General features: G+C 51.9%; 1 protein-coding gene across 9 annotated transcripts in view; it reads left to right on the forward strand.

The window, feature by feature from the left end:
* The window catches only part of FRMD4A (FERM domain containing 4A), a 346,642-nt gene that overhangs the window by 312,922 nt on the left and 10,579 nt on the right, over positions 1-23,141 (forward strand). For all 9 annotated transcript variants that reach the window (XM_068670002.1, XM_068670003.1, XM_068669998.1 and 6 more), the window contains 6 exons: positions 1,688-1,826; positions 8,348-8,489; positions 15,649-15,782; positions 18,730-18,852; positions 21,633-21,861; positions 23,049-23,105. In XM_068670002.1, coding sequence (XP_068526103.1) covers positions 1,688-1,826; positions 8,348-8,489; positions 15,649-15,782; positions 18,730-18,852; positions 21,633-21,861; positions 23,049-23,105 — 824 coding nt within the window. The remainder of the gene's footprint in view (positions 1-1,687; positions 1,827-8,347; positions 8,490-15,648; positions 15,783-18,729; positions 18,853-21,632; positions 21,862-23,048; positions 23,106-23,141) is intronic.

Consider the following 23,141-nt stretch of genomic DNA (forward strand, 5'->3'; position numbering starts at 1 on the left):
GGCTCAGGTTGTAGCAGCCTCCAGGCCGAGGGGGAATGACCCTGCAAGGCGGAGGACTGGCCAGCGCAGTGCTCCCTCCGCATTCCTCTCCCTGTAGCCAAACCAGAGCCTGAGTCAGCAAAGCCACGCTCGCAGGCACGGGAGGGCCAGCACGGCTCCGTGCTTGTGGCCAGGGCTGGGCAGCACAACGCATGTTTCTCAGCCCTGCCCCTGCCCGTGGCTTCCTGTCCCGAGCAAACCCTTTAACCTCTCTTCGTCTTGGTTACTTATCCCACGAAGGAGTATAGGATGGCACCAGGATTAAGGCTCGGGTTAGTGTTTGAGCGCTTTAAAGCTTCAGAGCCTCGTACGCCACTATGCTGCAGAGGTTGGTGTCCCTTAAATCACCACAAAGCATCCAGAGCTGAATCCCCTCTCCAGCCTGGATCCAGGAGCACCTCCCTGCACGGCCCTCGTTCCCCATCCAGCGATGGGGATTCAGGAACATGTTTCGCATGGCTGAAAATCCCTGACACGAGAGCTGTGTCCCCCGTTTCCCAAGCAGATCCTGACCAGCAGCTCCCATTTCTCGGCAGGGTTTTGCTTTTCTTTCATTCTTGGCTCTGTCACCGCTCCCTTTCCCCATGTGCCTGCCCTGCGCTCCACCTTCACCTCTGGTTTCGAACAGCTCCCGGGCACGCCAGAGGAGAGGTGGCAGGAGGGGAACCAGTGTTTGAGCAGATTTGAGGACTTCAGAGCGCTGGGCAGAGAGTCAGCCAACCCCTGCACTTCCCAGTAGAGCTCCTGCAGTGTCACCTCCATGTCTGCACTGCACAAAGGGGCTGCGGAGTCCCTCCATAGCATCCCCTGCTCCCCTATCCTCTTCCCCTTCCCAATCCGTGTCCCTATATCAAAGCCCATAACAAAAGCATCCCATTTCTGACCTAGCCTGTGTTCCCATTTTCTCATTCAGAGCTTTGCTGGTGGGGTTAGAGTTGAAGGATGGGACAATCAGGCAGTTGTGTACAGCTGTGAAAGCAGGGGGAAAACCTAACCTGTATTTTTTTGCTAATCTTTGAGGACAATTGTGAGTTCCAAAGAGGAAACAGCTCTCATTTTTCCTGTTTTTATATTCACTCAGCTAATCTCTGAGTAGCACTCTTCTCTCCAGGGCACTGGGCAGCCCTCTGCGAGCCTCACAACTTCCCAACCCGCATGGCAGGCCCTGCTGCATCCGCTTACCAGTGGGGAAAGCGAGGTACCTGAAGAGCTTCTCCCACATCCTCTAAAGCAGCTGTCGATCCTGGGGCTCTTTGGTTGTCACCAGGATCCTGATATTTGAGATCCACCACCCAGAGGCAGTGGAGGGTGTGAGGATTTGGCCTCGGGTGGCTCAGCATGGGATGAGGCACGCAGGATTCACCCAAACTTTGGCATCAGTGACTCCTGTGGCCGGCGTCAGCTCAGCTGAAGCCAGGAGTCCAGTTCATACTGGACAAACTGGAAGATCTTTCCTGGTAGACCTCCGGTGCTTTCTAACTGGAGGAGTCATCTAGAGTAGAGGCTGTCTTGATTTGAGCAGCAATTTCCCTCTGCTCTCTAAGCATTTTTCTCTGCTTTTCCTCTGAGGTCTGTGGTTGTTTTCTGAGGCAGGACGCATCTGAGGAAACCGTGGCGTAACCCCAGCTCATTCTTTCTTTCTCCCTAGGGCATCTGTGACCAGAAGGACCTTTGGGCATAGTGGCATCGCTGTGCATACGTGGTACGCCTGCCCGGCGCTGATAAAATCTATCTGGGCTATGGCCATTAGTCAACATCAGTTCTACCTGGACAGGAAGCAAAGCAAGGTAAGCATGTTGGTGGTGAGGAATTTTATGCGTTGCGTGAGTCGTTCTCACCACCCAAGCACCCAGCAAGGTCCAGGTGGCTCCTTTGCTGCCGTCCCTTTCCACGTGAGGTCAAAGAAGGGCAAAATAGCTCAAAATGCCTGCTGACTTTGGCCAGGTTGAGGGAATTTGTGATGAATTCGCGTCTGCGGGAGTGAGGTTTGAAGGGAAAGTTGGACTGAGCTGTGGCCAACATGGGGAAGCCAAAGTCTGGAGGCAGATAGGGTCATGTCCATGTCTGGTTTCCACACATCTTCTGGTTCTTGAACTCTGTCATAAAGTTAGGACAGCTTCCAAGAAGTGAGTGCAAAGCAGCTTCAGGCTACACACCTGCCTCTGAGTTCTTCTTGATGTCCTTTGCCTTTTACTGTCGTTTTTTTTTTCCCAGAAATGAGGGGAGGGGCACGATTTCTGTCTCTCCATCACAGCAGTTGGGGGCAGGCTGCTGACAGCCTGGTCTTACAAGGAGCTGTCCTGAGGTGGTGCCACACAAAGGGCTGCTCAACACACAAAAGAAACCACCTTGAAGCCAGAGGAGCGTGTGTATTCCCTCTAATTCTTTTCATCAACAGTAATTTTAGGCATACCCAGAGCAGCAGGAGATGGCTTTGATCACTTTAAGATCACTTAGAGACAGAAGGGAGGCTTCTCATGCAGATATCCCTCTTCATACGATCCTGCTGGTGCAAAACTTTACAGATCAGATAAAAGCTGTATCAAGTGGGTGCCTGCTTGTGAACATGGATAAAGTTGCAAACTCACCTGATGGTAAGGAAGGGTTTCCAGTCCCCCACTTCTACTCAGCACCACCAGGGCAATGCCACCACCCTCCCCGTTTTGCCCAGCTCTTGCTCTCCATAAAACAAGCCCACAGTCAAATAAGAGTTTAGATTTATTATTTTTTTTTACTTTTAGCCAGATGGATTTGCTGATCTAGCTGCAAGGTATTTAGGTCACTAGCAAGCAACAAACAAAAGGAGATTCCCGCTCCTCCCATCTCTTTGGTAGGATACTGGGTCTTTTAAATGCCCGGGACTTCCCTTCAGTGACTTCTTTTGTTGCTGGCAGATTGTGTTTCAATCCCAGCTCCCCTCTCCCACACCCCTACAGCCAGCACCACCCACCAGCCCTCCTTGGTCAATCTGTCACGTCTGCCGCCGTGTCAGAGCGCTTTGTCACAATAACCCCAGCGGTCACGCTGAGCCTTTGAAGTTAAGGTACACAAACATTTTGGTGCCTTTTCCTTAAGTGAGCTGCTGTTTCAGCCTGTTGTCCTCATCTCTGACATGACACCATCAGGATTGATAGATCCATCCATTTTAAATGATCCGTTCAATTCATCCTCTCTGGTCACTTCAGGACGCTGTATCCGTGTGCACTTCGCTTTTGAAAACCAGTAAAGCATGCTCTAGAGGGGGCTGATGTGAAATGTCTTTGTTTCAACTCTCAAGAGCTCAGGCAAACATTTGAGTTTCAAGTCACGTGGCTCCCCATCCCCTTAAATCAGAGTCCCCACTTCAGATGAATCCCCAGCTTCAAAGCGAAACTTAGACACCCCCTGCTTTTATGTCCAAACTTGGCATTTCACGTGGTTTTGACAAAAGAAGGAAGAATAAAAATAAACTGAGAAGAAAAAGCCTGCTGGAACTCATTGAGCCTTCACCCCAGTGATTAGATGGCAGGAGATAAGACGGCGATGAAGCAAGCTCGAACTCCATGCTCCTCACAGCACCGTGCATCAGTTGGATCTGGACCTGCTGCACAGCCCCGCTGGTGAAGCCTATTTATGCGATTTTAAAATGAGACCAAATCAGCTCGCATGCCTTTTGCTCCTTTTGCAAGGAAGCGAGGTCCCAGCCTTCCCCGCGGTCTCGCTCCACATTGAACTCCTGCCAGCTCACCCCGTTCCCAGCAGCTCGCTCCCTGCTGATTTCTGTCTGCGTCTCCGTGCAAAGTGCAACGAAAGCTCTGAAAACATCCCCAGCCCTCTGAGTGAGCATGCCTGCGTGCAGAACTCCCGTCAGCTCTCCTTTCTGCATGAGACAAATGCAGCAGGACTCTAAGCCGTGCCTTTGCTCTGCTGGCTGCACCGAGTCGATCAAACGCTTGCCCTAAAAGCCCCGAAAAATTTCCTTTTGTGGAAATTCTCAGCAGCACGTTCCTCCAAGCGCAGGGCTCTCTGGCTGAAAATAGGCAGAAAATAGGTCTGGGCTTTCAGAAAAGCTCAAACACCTGCAGCCAGACCCCATCGCTGCAAGCAGGAGGGATAAATTTGTCCCTGATGTCCATCCACTCCTGCGTCTCACTGATGGGTTTTCCCTCACCCCGTGACCCTGCCAGAACAGCACTGGGGATCCGTTTGGCCCCGCGCTTTGCAATGACTCATGAATGAGCTCGTCTCCTCTGCCTAAAGGAGACTTGGCAGCTCTGCACTAAGTGCTTCACGTTGTGTTTCTGCCTAGAGGGACTGCAGGGCCCGAGGGAGGGCTAATGGGCTGTAATCTTGCTTTCCACCATTGTGCTGCCCTACAAAGTCTAGCCCAGGCCTTGCTCTAAGCTGCTGCTCGGTGGCCTGTATGAGATGAGCTGTGGCTCTGATTCCTGCTGCTGCTGGGTGGCTGCCCAAGTACAAGGCCACCCAACAGTGATCGGCACCTCTGGAGTCAGCAGACAGCAGGGAAAGTCTACCCCGTTCCCATCAGGAGATGCCCCATCCCCTCTGGTTCATACAGGGCACCATACAAGGCCAACAGGATCCTGGTGTGCATTAACAGGAGCGTGGCCAGCAGGTCAAGGGAGGTGATCCTCCCCTTCTACTCTGCCCTGGTCAGGCCTCACCTGGAGTACTGTGTCCAGATCTGGCCTCCCTGGCACAAAAAAGACAGGAATCTCCTGGGAAGATTCCAGCGGAGGGCCACAAAGATGATACGGGGCGTGGAGCATCTCCCCTGTGAGGAAAGGCTGAGAGACCTGGGTCTGTTCAGCCTGGAGAAAAGACTGAGAGGGGATCTTATCAAGGGGTACAAATACCTGAGGTGTGGCAGACAGAGGGATTTGGCCAACCTCTTCTCAGTGCTCTGTGGGGACAGGACAAAGGGCAATGGCCACAAAATGGAGCCCAGGCAGTTCGGCACCAACACACGAAAGAACTTCTTCATGGTGAGAGTGAGGGAGCACTGGGACAGGCTGCCCAGGGAGGTTGTGGGGTCTCCTTCTCTGGAGATATTCAAGGCCCATCTGGACGGCTGCCTGGGCAGCCTGCTGTAGGGAACCTGCTTTGGCAGAGGGGTTGGACCCGATGGTATCTGGAGGTCCCTTCCAGCCCCTACAATTCGGTGATTCTGTTAGCACAACTGCAGTCAGATCCAACGCCTTCCCACCAGCAGATCCGTATTGCTCCCTCTGTGGAGGAACCCCACTCCTCCCTGCTGATCCCCCGTGTGCTCTCTTTTGGTTTGCTTTTGCCCCGTGCGGGCTGCAGGGGTGCCAGGCTTTGGCCTTACCCTACAATTTAATTTCCCCACTGTGCTCTTACAGCTGCTGCTGGCTTGCCATGCTGGCCAGGACCGCAGCACCCAGCCACCCTGCCTTCACTCAGCGTTTTCCTCAGTGCCTAGTCAAACAGGTAGGGCCAGAGCGTGCTCCAATTTGTAGTCTGGATGAGTGAAAATAAACTACAGGGCTTCCCACCGTAACTGCCCTACAAGTACAGGAAAACCACGGCCTCACGGAGTGGGAGGACGGGACCTGTCTGTGCAGACGTGGGGTTTGTAGCCTGTCCTAGACAGCCACTGCAAAGAGTCAGTCTGTTGAGCTAGGTTTGACCAGTATGGGTATTCCTGGGGTATAACCCTATATAACTGTAGGGTTATACAGCATATATACCTCTGTGGGTGATGAATCACCAGGGTGGCAGCAGCTTTGTTGCCTCCAAAGGTCTGGCACTGCAACAAAACAGCAGTTCACGATCGAGCTCCTTATCAAAACTCAAGCTGGAGGAAATCTTGTTAGATAAAGGCAGTGGCCTTCCTCTTCACTTAAACCTAACCTTCCCGAGCTGCTTGAAGAACATTTTTCACAAACCTTGTGGCATCTTATTTCTGACCAGAAACCTCAGATCCAGAAGCAAAAATAATGTTATCTTTCTCTCTGGGCTGAGCCTGGGGAGGAGTTGCTGGAAATGAGAGGTTTTTGTCTGGCTGTAGCATTAGTTTAGGATGCTCAGTCCTGGCTGTCTGATCTGTTCTGAGATCTTGTCAGGTAGCTGTGCCTTTCACTCAAATAAGTGACTGCACACCCCTTGTTCTTAGGGCTGTCGTGGAAATAAGCTTGCGAGGCATTTGGGTACCTCTGAGAGGTAATGGCAAAGCCTATAAATACCCAGGAATATTACATTATAATGGTACTTCTGTGGGTGCTCTCAGTATGAGGCTCTCCCACTGCTGTCTTCATTTGCAGTCTTAAATTAATCTTAGAAATACAGCGTGCAACAGGGAGACATTTTCCTTCCCTCATTATCTCCTTGATGTGCAAACAGAGGCAGAGGATGGCTGGGATCTTAACCTTAAGTGCCCTACCCAAAGCCCCACAGCAAATCAGTAACAGAGCCACGAGTGAAGCTCGACGTGGTGAGCATTCAGCCTTTGGTCCATCCTTAGTTCTTGTTAGAATTATCTTTTCTTTCTGAGGATGTGAAAGAGTGCTGAAAATCCCATCACGGCCAGCTTTCCCTGTGCTCCCACCCCGTGTTAGCTCCAGTGGAAACGGATCACGTCCTGATACATGGGTGTCCATCAGATCCTGATTTATTGGTACTGTAATAAATCACATACAACAGAGATGAGAATCTCTTCTGGCTTTGCAGAGGTGAATGGTGATCTTACGGAGAGGCTCTGGTGATCTCTGGTGATCACTGGGTCTTCACCACCCACCCGAACAAAAGTTTATCTGCAGCCTTGGCACGGCGTGCCCACAGCTTGCTGGGTTCTGGGAAATGGAGATCCCAGGTTGGTGGCCCTGGGAGCCAAAGCTAATTGGAGCTCAGCAGCTCGAGGCTTGCAAGATTTGGGCAGCGGGCTGAACTCCAAGCTCTCTCCCAGGAGGTTTGGTGATTCAGAAGCCAGTTTCCAGATGGGAGATGGAACGGCAGTCATCTCTGTGTGCAACGCACAGCATGTTACGGACAGCGAGCTTCCTCCTGACTCATCTTCCTCCTCGTTATCATGGTTTGTTAGCCGAGGCGAATTCAGCAACCAGCACATAAAACAGAGCTCAGAACATAAGCCGGTCCTTAATTCAGAAGAGGCAGGAGGGATTTTTTTCATGTGGACAGATGATTCCACAATGGCTTAGTGAAAATTTCCTCACATTTCTCTCTGAAGCGCTTGAAGATGACCTCAGTCGGAAATGGGATACAGGACTAAAGAGCTCTGGGGGTTGTTCTGATGTAGCAGCTGCTATTTTAGGGCGATCCAAAGGCTGTACTGGTTAGAAAAAAGGCTGGAAAATTCTTATGGCCACCCAAGTCACCATCACATGCAGAGTTTGTCCTCGCAGTACTTCTGGGGCTGTCACTGAAGGGCCATCCCCATCAGCTGTGATCGATGCGCTCGATCCTTCTGTCTATGTTCAGAACTCCCAAGATGCTGCCAGCGACACAAAGCAGAAACAGATGCAAATAGATACGAAGCAGAAATAGATGGCAATCCACTGACCGTGGGGTTTGGATGGCAGAGGCAAGGCAGCCGCTAGGACTGGGTGAGCCTGCACCCAGCCTCTGCGCTCGGTGCCACCAAGATGAAGTCTTTTCTCATGAGATGGGTTTTCTTTCCCCTGGAGGCGCCTAAATTGTTGACTGGTGGTGTACAGTGGGTGACTCCTTGTCCCAGCACGGCCAGTTCCCGAGCTGGGGCTGGCTGTTTTCTTACTAGAGTAATGTGGGGGCCTCTGGAAAAGGCCCCCGGGTAGGTGCGTTGCATGCTGCTCATTAGTCTGGACCAGAACCAGAACATGTTTTCCTGCCAATATTTTCTTCCAGCTCCTCATGACAGCCCGTTTAAGCCACATCCTCACGTTGTGTTGGTCCAGAGCTCATAGCGGATTTGGAAAGACCCCTCCTGGCCTCCTTCAGTTGCTAGAGGTGGTCTTTGGCCTTCAGGCTTTGCAGTTGATTACGTTAGCATTTCTGGAGGTTTCTTAGTGTGTGTGCTAGCACAGTGAGTCCATACACAGTTTCTTTAAGAGGAAAAAATGTCTGTGGCAAAGCAGAGAAAGTCACAAACAACAGCAAGCCATGCCAGAATTGCACCCACTTAAGAATGTGAGAAGTGCAGCAGTGGACGCAGTGCCAGATTGCTTCTGTTCTTGTAAAATAATCCGAGTTTGCTGTGGAGGCCCGTTTCCTGCCACAGGGAAATGACTCCTTGCTTCTGTGAGCTTTAAAGATGTGCTAGGTAATTGCTAACTCTTGTGTCCCTGTCCAGTCCAAGATCCATGCTGCAAGGAGCCTGAGCGAGATTGCGATTGACCTGACGGAAACTGGAACGCTCAAGACCTCAAAGCTGGCCAACATGGGGAGTAAAGGCAAAATCATCAGCGGCAGCAGCGGGAGCCTTCTGTCATCAGGTAGGTCCTTCATCCTGTAACGAGAGAACGCGGTGGGAAGGGCCATGGTTATAATGTCATGGGGAGCTGCCAGAAACTGCACTGCAGAAATGAAAGCCGCTTCCCTTCAGCCTTTCTGCCTGTCCAGGTGTCAGTTTGTCTCTCAGCGTGTTGCCCCCCGACCAGCACAGGCCACAGCCTCCCCCCTGTCTCGTTACAGCTGCTCCTTTCCTCTTTGGCCCCAGGATGTCATCTCCAGCCTCTCGCTTCCTCCCTGTGTCCTGGTCTCCCTTCACAGTCCCTGCTGTGATCACCCAGCTCGTCCCAGGCTGGTTGCTGCCCTAGGCAGACGTGTCCATGATGCAGTCCCCAAAGACCAGTGGGGAAGCAGTCAGCCAGTGCAGCTGACAGGGGAAACTGAAGCTGTGAAAGAAACTCAAGAGGAATTGAGAAGGGACAGAGCTAGAGCATCGGGAGAGAAGGATCAGGGAAGGGGAGTCTGGAACTTGTCTATTTCTTTGAGACTTTTCTGTCAGTCTGAACAGGTCAAGCAGTGTGTAAGTGCTAAAACACTCCAGGAGCAAAAGTAAGGACTGGTAATTTGCAGAGAGCTCGGAGCTGCTCCGTGGTGAGCACTTCAGGAGGGCAAAGTTGCAGGTATCAGTCTAATTAGTAGTTCCAGTCAATTAAATGCCCTCTGCTAAGTGTTACATCGAGTTATCGGAATTGACTGCGATGAGATCTGTAGCAGCAGAGGATAACCTCCTCGTGCTTGCCAAGGAAAAGGTCTGTGTAAGAACGCACGTGCTTTAAAACTGAACCCACAGACCAGCTCTGCATCACCGTACCCTCCGTGGCTCTTAAAAGCCACCCTCTCCTGCCTGGAAAATATCCAGAAAGGGGTTAAAAAACGTGCAGTGCTTCCTGAGCTCAGCCTGCTGTGCGATTCCTTGCCCTGCCTGCAGACAGAGCTGCCTTTCTGCTCCTTAGGTCCCCCCGACACGGCACACAACCCCCCTACCTGTACCTCCCATGGCTCCAGGAGCAATGCAGTAGCCGAGCAGCTCCTGGCCCGGCGTTGGGTTGTTGGAGCTCTGTGTTTGGCATTTTTTCCAGCTCTCCTGCAGGAAAGTAAATAACGCTAAGTACCCCGAGGAAGTTCGAAAGGTCTTTCCAAGATCTCGGCCTCCTGGGCACCATTCCCAAGTTTGTGAAAGCTGCTCGGTAGTAATCCTGTTTCCATGTTCACACACTAACTTGTAGCCTCCCGACAAAACACGTGGCGGCCTGCTTTCTGCTCTCACACTGGCAGAGAGCAGCAGCCAGGTGAAAGCCAGCAGCAAGCCCAGAAAAGCTCTTGTAGGGCCAACACCTGTGCGGACAGAAGTCCCAAACAGCCACCTGCATGTGCTTTTATTTCTGTATTTTTTTTGCTCCCTGCTCAAACCCATTCTGGCTGGGAACAGGGTCTGCGGACTCAGCAGGATTGCAGTAGTGACCAGACCCATGCAGAGGTCACTGAGCACAGGAGTCATTTCTTCTGGCCTGCGTAGGTGGATGACCCTACACCGATGCCTACTGAGGACTTTGTGAACCTCTGTTTGGGTTGAGGTGCTGCCAGCGGGCCAGGAGAGCATCGCTCCCTCTGCGTTCCTGCATTCAGAGCTGCCTTTTAGCTCCTACCAGCTCTGGGGACAGGACTTTCCCAAAAATGTTAAGGAGCACTGCAGCGCCTGCAGCTCTCTGTGCCTTCTGGAGCTAGAAGCACGCTTCTGGGGGTAGGGAAATGCAGAGAGGAGAAATTTGTAGGGCAGATACCAGGGAATAGGAGACCCTGGATGTCTTCCGTATGGTCACCCAGGAGCTCCTTCCCTCGAGCCTGGCTGGCAGAGGTGACCCAGCCCCGTCCCAGTGGGTGGGAAGGGGCATTCAGTGCTTCTCCCAGTGGGCACCATCACAGCTCCATCCCAGCACTGGTGTTTCCTCCCATTGTGCCCACGTTACCGGCGCCCAGCCACAACAATGAGGGGTTATCGCAGCGCAGCCCGTGTGCCGGAGAGAAGAACTGCAAATGATGAAGTGGCCGCGGTGGATTTCCAGGCTATAAATACCCCGAGTGACTTGAAATCACAAGGGCAGAGCTGAATCTGGCGCTCCTGCCCCCACTTCCCTGCTGTTCCCTGTCCTTTTCTCCCGGAGTCGTTTCCTCCCTTCGTCTTGCTCCTCCTCAGCGTTGCTGCCACGCACCGAAGCTGCCGTGCCTCCCCTGGGTCTGCAGCAAGGCTGCAAGGAAATAAGGGGTGTTGCTTACAGCCAGCACGTTTGCTGGCCACAATCCCACTGTGCAGGGCTTTGCAGCCACTGCCCCATGTCACTTACAGTCTCAGGACACAGCAGAGGGGAAGCGGAGCCTGCTCCTGGAGCAGTGACTTCGAGTGGGCACAGCGATTCGGGACCAAAGCCCAAGCTCCTCCACGTTTTCCAGGCCCTCGATCGCAGTCAGTGTCCACTGCAGTTGTAACCCGGATCCCTGATGCCCCCAAGCTCCTTTCGTACAAGCTCACCTTTTAATTTCCATCCTCATTTCAAGGCTTAAGAGGCTGCCCAAAACAGAGGGCTGCCGGGATGTATCTTTAGGATCTTCTGGGCCTTTTCGGGGTGTACGGGGCAAGATTTGCCTCCAAATAAAAGCTCTGCGGGCATGAACCACAATCAAATCCAGCAGATAATCATCGGGGTGAAATCAAATGTGGTCTCAGGCGGATTTATTTTCTTCAGAGCAGTCTGTGCCGTAAGAGCTTTGCAGTGATCCTAGCCAGCAAGGAGTCCTGTTATTGTTGACCTGAACCCCAAACTGAGCTGCCCGCAGGATGTCTGAGCGCATCCTGTGCGGAGCAGGGCCAGCCGGGCTCCCCACACGCCACGGAGGAGGATTTCCTATTTGTCTGGCAGAGCCCGGAGCCAGCAGCCAGCTGAGGCTGCTACGTGCTGACATCCTGGGGCCGTGAGTCAGCCCCGGCTCTGGCACAGAGCAAAAACAGGGAAACTCCACTCCCTGCTCCAGGGACAGCCTTCTGCGGGGACCTGGATGCAGTGCCAGCACGCTGGAGCCGACAGCAGGATGTAGAGTGAAGGGTTTGTCATACCTAGAGGTGTTTTTACTGGAGCAGGAGACACAAAGTAAGGAAGAGAAGAGCTGGATGCTCCTCCTTCGCTGCTGCTCAGCCACCTTGTTGCATCTCGTCTCCTCTCGCAGGTACCAGCACCAAGCCTCAGCAACTTCTGCTCTTCAGCATCCCGTCTGTCCTCCCCGTTCATCATTCTCACTTACAAATAATTACAAATGACACATAATTTTCTTCCACCGGGCCGCAGGAGGTGGAGAAAATGGGGACAAACTGAGTCACCAGCAGGGCTCTGCTCCACAAACCTGTGGCTCGTGTTGCTGGGCTCCTTCCCTTCAACAACCCTTACAGCAAAGCTTGTCTTGGAGCAGGCACTTCTCAACCAGGAACCCTTGTAGACCCAGCCAGGCACAGGACATCGCCTTGGTGAGATTTGTAAGTGTATGGACTCGCTTCATGACCCCACTGATGTCACCAAGACATCAGCAGTGTTGGTCAAGACTCTCCCAACATCACCAGCATCGGAGGGGCCTGGAACCAGCCCCGTGGCACTGGTGGAGGAGCTCAGCTGTGAGCTGTGAGTTGAGCAGGGAGGACCACGTTCTCCCCGCTTCACAGCTCCTGTTCTCCTGAACGTTGGTGGAAGAAGTCGCCCAGAGAGGCCAAGAGGGTATCAGAAGGCACATAGCTCATCCACAAAGAAATAGGGAATTGTGTGGGTGCTCGGGACACCAAGACCTGTGTGCTGAGGCAGGAGCACATACAATTTCCTTGGCTTTGGATTGAGAGGGACCAGTGCTCCCTACCTGGTGTGCCTTCACAGCCCTTTCTCTTTTAGGGACATCAAATGGTCCTGCAGAAGCCTGTGGAAATGCAGGATGTGCTAAATCTTTACACTGCCAGTGGAAATGAAGCTGAATAATAATATTCACAGAACAGTTTCTCTGGATTTCTCTGGATTACTCCATTAGGAGCTAGCCCTAATGGTGGCAGCTAAAATAGTAGTACCAACCCTTTCTGTTGCAGCAGGAGCTCCTCACATCAGGGCTCATCCTTCACAACGGGTTTTTCTCAGCCCATGTTCCCCTTTGGGAGGTGCAGGGCAGCTGTGACTCAGTGAGCATCGGATTTAATAGGGCTGATTTAAGGTCGTAGCTGCTCGCTTGGCTTGGTTTGTGCTGGTCTCCGATCATGTCTTCGGTTGTTTTTTTGTGGTCTTCTGATTTGTTCTGACATTTTGGGGTCAGCTAGCATGGGATTTAGAAGTGGGTCTGTGGTCACAGCCTCGCTCGAGGCTGGATTAATACATTTTTATAAATAAAGAGCTTCTAATGGAAGCTGCAGGCACCCCCGCAGTAGAAAGCCCTGTTCTCTGTGGTTTTCACAAGCCTCTCACTCTGGTGTGATTCTCTTGACTGATCAAGTTTGCTTTTCACCTGTCAGAACAAGCAGAGAATCCAACCCCTAAAAATCTAGCAATACACCCTAAAACAGGTCAGCTGTCTTGAACAGAAACCCTGGCCCAAGCTTTCTCTTCAGGAATCCTGAAGAATGAAGTCCTGCAGTTTGCCCGAGACATCACCCAAGTCAGGTAAAGTCGAGCTCACAAAGTTCATCATCACAGGGCATGATCTTTGAGAGTGCCTTAAACCTTCACTGCTCTAGAAGACTTTGTGACACGAAGAATTAACCCGAAATAGGTTAATTTGAAGTGCCTCGTTAGTGCCAAGAAGGAGAGGCCGACTGGTTTCAGCAGCAACCCCACCGCTTAACTCAGGACATGACGGTGCTCTTCCACATCTCCCCCAGGTCCTTTCCTTTCAGGCAGCGGAGGCAAAAATGGCAAAACATTCACTTAGTGAATGTCTGGGCAGGGTTTTGACTGTTCATGTGTTTTTAAACGTCTCAGCATCTTCGTAGCTGCTGTGGCAACCAGAAAAAAAATGAACGGATTTAAAAGTAAATCAGAGGCCGGTGTGGAGGTGGGGAGCAGGGAGAGGAAGGAAAGAGGAAGAGCGGTTGAAAGGAAAGAGTAGATCATTAAAGTTGTCCTGAAAGATTAAAAAAAAAATAAATGAAAAAGGTTGAAACATCTGCTGGAATCACGAGCAGCTTTTTTTTTGCCAGGGCTCAGCAGATTGCTGGCAATTAGGTAAAGGAATGGAGCGGATCAGCTCTCACTAGGAGCTGTGCACCATGAAGAAGCACTAAATGCTGGGGAGGACTTCCCCTGCCAGGGTAAATACACGGCTCCTCCAGGAGATCCTGCAACGTTCCTGCAGTGCAGCTGTGTTCACAGGGCTTGGTTTTATCGCTCTGTGAGTGCCAAACAAGCCCAAATGAAACGGGGGCGACCGCAGCAATGAGCAGGCATGTTATTGTGAGTTTGTCCTTCTTTGCTTGGTGATCTCCAACCTGGCTGATGTTTGGAGAGCCTTCTTCCACCTCCCCCCGCTCCAGGACAGACCAAGAAATGGTGTAACAAAGGCGGGCAGCATTTTGCAGAATAAGTGCCAGCTGTTTTCCTGCATGAGAGCTGCAGAAAATGGTGGTGGAGGAGACCGGTGAGTGTCTTTTGCTCCCCCTGGGCCAACGCAGAGCTGGTTCGTGGCACCGACTGCCTTCCTCCTCTGTTGGTTTAGAGCAGTAGCAATGAAAGATGAAGCTGGAAGCACAAATTTCACCCTGGTTTGCTGCCAAAGCAAAGGATTGTTTCTAGTTTCCTTCCAGCACTCTGAAACAGCAGCAGCATGTTCAACCAGCTTGTGCTGAGCATCTTCACCCTGCACTGTGAGACCAAGCTGCAAGGACCTCTACAAGTCCCCCCTGACTCCCACCCTACAAGTACACCCCAACCTCGATGTAGCATCCCTTTTGTATCTGACTCCCGCAGAAAATAAAGCCCTGCTTTTTCTGTGCTATTTCTCTAGAAGGGTAGGGGACAGCCCCAAAGTCACTGGGTGCTGGCACCGAGGACCCACTGAGGACCAGGAGGAAGCCCCTTGAAGCGTTATTGAGTCAAAGGCTTCTCTGCAAGCACAGATCCCCCCCCCAAGAAGTTCCTGCAGGGCACTCAGATGGGCATCCAGCTGTCTAAACATTGGTGTCCTGCGCATTGTAGGTGGGTCAGAGTGTCCCATGGGCAATCCCAATGGGTCTCAAGGGGTCTTGTGTCATGTCTGCCAAGGTGAGGGTTCAGAAATTCGTGCAACCAAAATTTCCTCATTGAGATGCAGGAATTTGGATGGCAATCAATGCATCGCTACCACCTCCCCAAAAAAAGGAACCAGGAATCCCATTAATAAGTTCCCCTGAAGAACTGAAGTTACAAATGCTGTCATGACATCTGAGCACCAGAGTCTTGACTTCATTCTGGAGCCGTACCAGGACTTTCTTTGCTGGAAGTCGCTGGGTAATTGCCACTTGAAAAGTCAAGCCATCGGGACCCCCCATCTAAATATCTTGACCTACCTCTTCACAAGAGGCAGCTGCTCTCCTGGAAGCACCGGCGGGTTGTTGCTGTTTTGGTTTCGTGTCACAGCTTAGCGTGCATCTTACAGGAAATTCGCTATAGAATTTCATCCCATTACTTTTTTTTTTAATAAAGCAGACACTTCCAGCGGATTGAATTCAGCGTTTGCTGCTGGGATAATTGCAGCCCTTAAAGAAGCAGCCTGCATTGTCAGATGGCTTCTCCTAGGCTCACTTACCCCATAACTCATCTCCAGGGCTTTGTAAAATGTGCTGTTACTAGGAGCTTCCATGGGAACGGCATGTCTTTTTTTTTTTTTTAGGATCTCTACATGAATGATTTTGTTGTTTTTATTTTTCTGAGTGCTGATTACAAACATCTTTGTGTGCCCCGCTGTCCGGTCTCTGTGAACTTAAGCACTAAGAGTCTGCCCTAAACAAACACGGCTCGGTAACACCTGCTTCATGTCCCAGCCCGATTTCTTTTTGGAAGGAGCGCATCCAAGGCTTTGGTAAAATTACAGGCGCTCCAGATGTGTGCGCTGCTGTCAGCTGCCCTAAGTGAAATCATTGTTTATTGACAGGTTCCCAGGAGTCAGACAGCTCTCAGTCCGCCAAGAAAGACATGCTGGCCGCCCTGAAATCCAGGCAGGAGGCTTTGGAAGAGACACTGCGCCAGCGCTTGGAAGAGCTGAAGAAGCTGTGTCTCCGAGAAGCGGTAGGCAACGCGTGTTTTATAGCTCCCTGCACTTCGTTCCTTGCATGCATTTTGTTTGGAGGCGGTGTGAGGGCAGAGAAGCAATTCCTCTTCCAAAACCCGTGGTCCAAAAGCTTCAGCAAGGTCCAGCTGTTTCAAATCAGGATTGCAATGTCACAGGGCATTGCCCTCCAAGGGGAACCCCAGGGCTACCCAGTTGGTTTGGGGCTGCGGGGTGCAGAGCAGCCCCATCTGCTGTTTGGAGATGTGTTTCAGATGCATTCAGACAGGCTTCTTGCTGGCTTTGGTGGGAATATGCTACCTAAATGCCATAAGAAGGCTGTTCTGTGCACTGCTAATCACTCCTCAAATACTTTTGATTACATTTTCCAAAAAAAATACCTGCCCTTGCACTCTCTTCATGGAGCAGGCTGGACTTTCTGTGCTTTTCTTCTCCCAGCATACTCGGTTATACAGCACTCGAGGTCTTTTCTGCTCTGTGTAGTTCCCTTCTCCATGTAGATCCTTCAGGTAAGCCCTGGCACTGCTGGAGAGGAAAGGCAGATCCTATAAAAAGGGACCACTGTGGTCATCCTGGGGATGGAATTCATCCCCATAACCATCCCACTCACCTGCCTCTTCATTCTGGGAGTACACAGGAGACTGGTTTTCAATTTTGGGATATCAAAATCCTGCTGCAGTTGCGTGTAGGGACACAATTCAGCAGCAGCATACACTCGGGTCATTCAGCAGCCCTCCCGTGTTCACCAGGCCTGCAAATCTGAATTCAACAACAAACAGTGATGTCGAACACAACAGGAAGCTGGCTGCAGACAGCAGCACCAAGATCCCTGAGCTGCTGATTAATATTTGATGTGTACCTTGCCTCTGACAAAAACGGGGGAAATAGGTCACTGATTCAGCTCTTGTACTTCAATTTGTTGGTAGTTTTAGTGCCACCAACACCTCACAACAAAGAAATTCAGCAGGAATCTTTGTAGCTCCAAATTCCTCTCCTTTATTCACCACGAGCAATCCTTTCAGCCAACTCGTGCTGATGATCCAGGTCAGGAGGAGGAGATGCAGTCTCATAAACCCCTCGAGCATAGAGCTAAGATCACCCGCAGGAAGCAGTGAGATGTTTTGGGGGCTGCTGGACGAGGTCTGGAGCAATTTACCACCCCAAGGTAACGCTGCCTGGGGCTAATGCCATGCAGCAGCATGCACGGAGGGGAAGATTTGGACAGGAGCTCACAGCCCCGTGCCTTTTAACCCCAGCCCCATCCACGCTGAGCAACTCAGCCACATCCCAGGCCAGATGGGCTGGCCAGAGCCCATCTGTCAGCACCTGAAGAGCTGTTGGAAATGTTTCTGCTTTCCGTGGATGAGCCCAGAGAGGCAGTTGATGGGCACTTGGGACCTGACCCAGTCTTGCAGCCCTCGTCCATCAGCAGCCTGCAGCTGGGAGGGTTCCTGCCCACGGTCCTATGGCACGGGAATGGCCAAAACAGAGGGGGAAAGAGAACCAGGGGATGAAAAAAGGGTTAAAAGTGGGGGCATAATCAAATAAGCATGGCCAGAGCCATTCCTAGCAGTGGCATCAGGTTACTCCAGGCCATCAGCACTCCGGTTACTTATTAATTTGGATTACATTTCAGGCCTGTGCCTGTGAATACTTTGCAGCTTATGGAGGCAGCCTGGTAGCCTGCATTCATTTTGTTCTGCCCCAGTCCTGAGCTTTTTACGGGAGATGTTAACCCTTTCCCTGCTGCCCTGCTTGGTATTACCTTCGGGGTTACAAAGAAAATAATCCTTGCTTCCCTCAGCAAGGGAGACACGAAGCTGTGCCTCCACGCAGTGCCTCGAGCCCCGTCACACCAGAGGGAACAGGATGCAGAAGAAAAGCTGAAATAACCCCACGGGGCTGGGCAGACAACCCCAGACGGGGCACACGAGGAAAGAAAAACCCCATTAAGGAGTGGGGGGAGAGGCCGGGGCGGGCAGGGGCCTGAGCTGGGCGCTCACACGAAGGTCAGCCGCTGCTCCGTGGGATTGGGATGATTTCGGTTGCTCTGCCAGCTGGATCCTCTCAAGGCTGATGCCAAAGAACACAAAGGCCTTTTGTGTCCTTCATGGGGAGACTGGGGAGGACAAGGAGCCGGGCTGTTCTCCTCACGAGGCTCCTGCCTTTTTTTTTTTTGTAGGCATTTGAATGCCTTTAATTCCGATGTGTGTGGCTGTATTGTGCAGACCAGGAAAAAAAATATAAATTAAAAAAAAAAAAAGCAGATTTCACATCAGTATTGGTGCTCGCTGCTTCCACGGATATTCCTCAGCAGGCTTTGCTTCGGGTTTTGAGCAAACCTTTGCAAACGACCCCAGCAGGCTGACAAACCATCACCTCATACCCCTCCAAATCTGCCCCTGCCATCACCAGGCACCACTTCCAGCGCCTCTTTGCCCTGCGTTCCTCCCGAGCACATCACGAAGCAGGTTGGGAATGGCTTTCCTCTGCAGGTCGTAACCTGCACAGCTGGTGCCAGCGGGGCTTTCTGGTGCAGCAGGCGCGCATCCTGCTCTCAGGTGTGCTCCCCCCCCTTCCAGCAGCAGTCCAGCAGCGAGCACCTCTTTATTTTTCTTTCCTGCGAGCCCTGCAGCAGAGATGAAAGCCTGCGTGCTGCGATCTGCTCAGCCTCGGGCCCCGACGCCCTAGGGATGGGCACCACCTACGAACCTGCACTGGGCAGGCCACAAAATCCGTATTCATGCACGGGTTAAAGAAAAACACCTCCCCACCCTCAGCATCAGGTCCCGGACCACAGGGTTGGGTGCTCTGCTGGGTGTTTATCAGCCGGCTGGGCTGGATCTGTCATTCTACAGCCAGGGTTGAAGGGCTGCGGGGTGTTTTGCAGGGACAGGGCTCTGCTGCAGCATCTCCCGGGTGGCTAACAGCGTTTTCTGCTTGCAGGAGCTGACAGGAAAGCTGCCACGAGAATACCCCCTGGATCCCGGGGAGGAGCCACCTATTGTAAGGAGAAGAATAGGAACTGCCTTCAAGCTGGACGAGCAGAAAATCCTGCCGAAGGGAGAGGTGAGGCTTCATCCTGCCCTTCCAGAACACTCGGGGTCTCTGCGACACCCACTGTGCATCACGGAGGAGCCAAAATGTTGTTGTTGTAAACGACCGCAGTTGGTCATGGTGCCTTTTTTTAGTTCAGAAAAAAATGAAGCAGAGAGAGGGTTGGTTGCCTTTAGGCCAGGCTCAGAATAAAGCTCAAACCCTCCGGGCTCAGCCCCGGCTGTGCCAGAGGTACCAGGAACAGCCAGGAGGATCAACCAGGAGCACATCAGGAGCCCCCTGAGCCCTCCGAGCCCTGCTGCTGCCCCGTGGTGTTGTCACAAAAATGCAACTTGCTTTCTGATCCCAGTTCAGCTCTCCCCTAACAGAGCGAAAAGCATCGCAGTTCCCCATCGCAGCCCCGCAGCAGCAGAAGGAAAGCATTTTGCTCCCCGCTCCTCAAACAAAAGAGCCTTCGTCCCTACCTATGGGGAGCTGGAACGATGTTTTGCTAAGTTTGCCAGGGAGTGTTTGTTCTTTTCCCTCGCTCCCACAATGTGCTGGGTCAGTGCCCTGAACCGTGGCTGTGAAAACAGGCCCGCAGCAGCTGGGAGGCGGGACCGGATTCACAGAAAAGCCATTGTCTGCGGAGAGGCATTTGTCTCAAGACACTTGTGTGTACTCCAGTTTTGAGTTTCCTTTTTATTTTTGTAAGAGGAGAGGCTGAAGCTGGTGTGACCGCGTGGGTTAAGGCTCGGCTCAGGCAGGGAATTAACTGTTTGGCGTTTTGTTGGCGTTTTCCTCCGGCTGAAAAAAAATAAACAGCTGGAGCTCCTTAGTTTGGTTCTCAATGGAGCCTGGGAGAGGAATTCCTCCCAAGTCAAATATTCATGAACGAGCACATTTAATTAAGCTTTTCAAAGGGAGGCACAGCGTAGCTGAGTTACTCCTAAAAGCCCTGCAGTCTGTTGGCTGCTCTGCTATAACCCGATCCCCAGCTTCCCCACATCTCTCCTGCTACGAGGCAGCTTTTGGGGCCGCTGGGTGAGGAATCTCCTCACTCCTCTGCGAGGCTTGGGTTGAGCAGCAGGAACGGCACGAAGGTAAAGCAGCTCCTCCCCACTGCCTTTTGGCAGCAGCAATCCAAACACGCTGACTCAGCTTCCCTCCGTCCCCTTTTTCATCTGTCAAACTTTAGGACTGCGTTGAAAAGCCTAAATTTCTGTTCTCGAAGAATAATGTTGGGCTGTGTTTATTTGGCTGCCGGTTTGAGAACGTTTAGAGAGAGGCCAGTGTTGATTTTCGTGGGCTTTTCAGCAAGTGCAAACACTGGAAACTCCATTTAAAACAAGGGTGAAATTCTTCCCTGGTTCCATAAATCCAGAACTGAAATTACAGGACCTGAAGCAAGGCACTTCCATCCGAAGGTAGATGATAGCCCTCATCTCCTAACGCTTTATTTATAGGGGCTTCGCTGGATGAAAAGAGACAATTATGGCTGGGAAGAAAATTAAGACCTTTTTTTCTCAGATATTCTGAGTGATTTAGCACTGAATCAGTGAAGGGCTGAAATGACAGCTCACGCCAAACTCCCAATAACTTCAGTGAGAGCTTTGTCAGAGCGTGGACTGCAGAGGAGGCTTCTACTGCAGTTCTTGGTGATCACCTCTACCAGGTCCACAATTCCCAGCCCCAGGAAGGCAGCGAACCAGGCTGCAGGCCTTAAAACCCCCTTCCTCAAATTCACTTTTAATAAGCTCGGCGTTGGTAGAGCTTCAAAGGGCTCTGTTAAAAAGATGGGGGTGGGCTCAGTCTTTCCAAAACACTCATTGTAGTTTCGAGGCAATGCTGACTCACCCCAACAGCAAAGAGCTTTTTGCAAGCCAGGAGCCCCGAATACAAACTTGAGGGAATGATTTCCACCTGATTCATTCCCACAGCATCCGTCCTTGCAGCGTGTGCTAAGAGAAAGGATTTGAATTTGCGTAACGAGGATCTCCACGAACACGTGTCTGAACACCCACAGCTCACTAGAAGAACTTGGCTTTTTTTTTTGCCCTGTTTTGCGATGTATCCTGTTCCCCTTTCGAGCAGACCAATGCCAAAAGCTCCGTGGAGCTGGGCAAGGCAGCCAAATTCAGTACAGATAGCGAGTGCCTCTGAACATCACAGCTTGGGGTCCCGGTGCAGGCCAAGCCAAAGCAGCTTTGGCATTTATTGACCCAGATCCTTGGGCTTCGGAGCGTGACTGCAGAGCAGTAGGTAGCTTCCAGGGGACACCTGTTTGCATTTAGGACTGTATCGACCAGCGTTGGATACACAAGCCCTTTTTGGCACGCAGGCAGCCTGCTGCTAGACGCTGATTGCTCCGAAATCCCCCTCCTGGCTCGTAACTGGAGGAGGCAATTTTCTGGGGCAATCAGTTACGGCAGCCCGTAATTAGCTCAGCTCCTGCCCTCCCCAGATTTTAGCAGCCGTGTACCAGGGAGGAATTAGCCCATCTTCACCTTCTTCTTTAACCCAGACAGGTCGGTGGGTGCCAAGCCTGTCGAGAAGGTTAAAATCGTAGCTTAGCAGCTATGCAGAGCTCTGCTATCAAACGAGGCTTCAATATGGAGCTAGGAAAGGGAGAAGGAGTGAGCAGGAGGCAGAAACTCCCAGAAGGTGGGTGGGTACACTTAGGGAGGCCCTGAGATGAGAGGAGCAGCACGATGGTGGATGCTTTCCCTGGCCGTGTTCAGGGGGAGCTTCCCAAGAGCCAGGCCAGGCGGGTTTTTTGGTGGCGGCCCCAAAATCTGCTTCCATTTTCCCAGGAGGCAGAGCTGGAGCGCCTGGAGAGGGAGTTTGCCATTCAGTCCCAGATCACGGAGGCCGCCCGGCGCCTGGCGAGCGACCCCAACGTCAGCAAAAAGCTGAAGAAGCAGAGGAAGACGTCCTACCTGAACGCGCTGAAGAAGCTGCAGGAGATCGAGAATGCCATCAATGAGTATCGCATCAAGTCGGGCAAGAAGCCGACCCAGAGAGCCTCCTTGATCATAGATGGTAAGTCACAGCACCTGCAGCACCACCAAAGGCTCGATTTCCTGTTTGAGGCACGAATTTCCCTTCCTTCCTCTTCCCCTCCATGTTCTAGAGGGCTCCAGGGGTGCTGGCAGTCAGGTTGTCCTTGCCCATAGCTTTGTGCTGTCAGATGTTTGGGTTTCCAGATGCCCAGAGATGAAACCTGCGTTCGAGATGTGCTGGTTCACGGCACAAGAGGCAGTGTCACGCTGTGGATTACACACACGTCCCCAAACCAGACCGTGACGCCTTTGTTCACCTCTAAACTCGCTCTGTTAACGTCTCCTCCAGAGCGGTGCTGAACAAATGTAATTAACGGGAGCAGACTGGGGTGAGCTCTCTAGCTGAAAGGCATCTGTAAAATCAGAGTGGGAGCAGGGGCATCGCTGTGCTCAAATACTTTCTTCTTTTTCTTTTTCTTTTTTGTTTTACAATATAATTCTCAGGGCGCTTCATGGTTTACTGGGTTGTTGATTGTTTTTTTCATGAAATCCATTAACTTGCTGCTGTCAGTCTTTCTCCCTTGCTGATTTTGCCCTTTCCCTTTGACTTGCGGAGTTGTTTTTTTTTTTCCTGTGCCTTTGTAGTGGGAACTGAGATTAGAGCTGCTGTATTTGTGACCTGGGTACCAAGCTGCACTGCAGCCAGGGATAACAGACAGGATGTGGATGGGGGAGGCAGCCCAAAGATGTGTGCCAAGGACACCAGAGCTTCTCCATCTGCTGCCACGGAGGATGCTCAGGAAGCGTTTCCCCCAGATCACACAGAATGGGTGCCTAGCGTGGGCCTGCAGTTTGATCGTTGTAGAAAGGCCGAGATGAAACCCAGAGTCTTAAACCCGAGCTCTTCAGCAGATAGCAATCTGGCTGATGTCCCGTTGCCATTTCACATCCTCTGGGGGATCTCAGCTCTCTGTTGTGACTCACTCTTAATCCCCGTTAATTGAAAAGAGTTAGCAGCTCCTCGAGCGGCAGCCTGCTGCTGAGAGCCCTGCCCTGCAGCTCTGCCCTCTGAGACGGAGCGTGGGCTGAGCTGGTTATTTCTAGGAAGCTTCTTGCCTTAGGAGGATGTGGGTGAGCGCTCAAGGCTGCGAGTCGGTGGAAGGTGACGGTGCCATTCACCCTGCGATTCTCACGACCCCCTGACCATCTTTGTTTTCTTCTCCCCAGAAGGAAACATTGCCAGTGAGGACAGCTCCCTCTCGGATGCCCTTGTTCTGGAGGATGGTACGTTGGCTGCTCGAAAGGGCAGGAAGGGAACGG

Source organism: Anas acuta, chromosome 1 (genome assembly GCF_963932015.1).
Source record: "Anas acuta chromosome 1, bAnaAcu1.1, whole genome shotgun sequence".
Classification (NCBI taxonomy): Eukaryota; Metazoa; Chordata; class Aves; order Anseriformes; family Anatidae; genus Anas; species Anas acuta.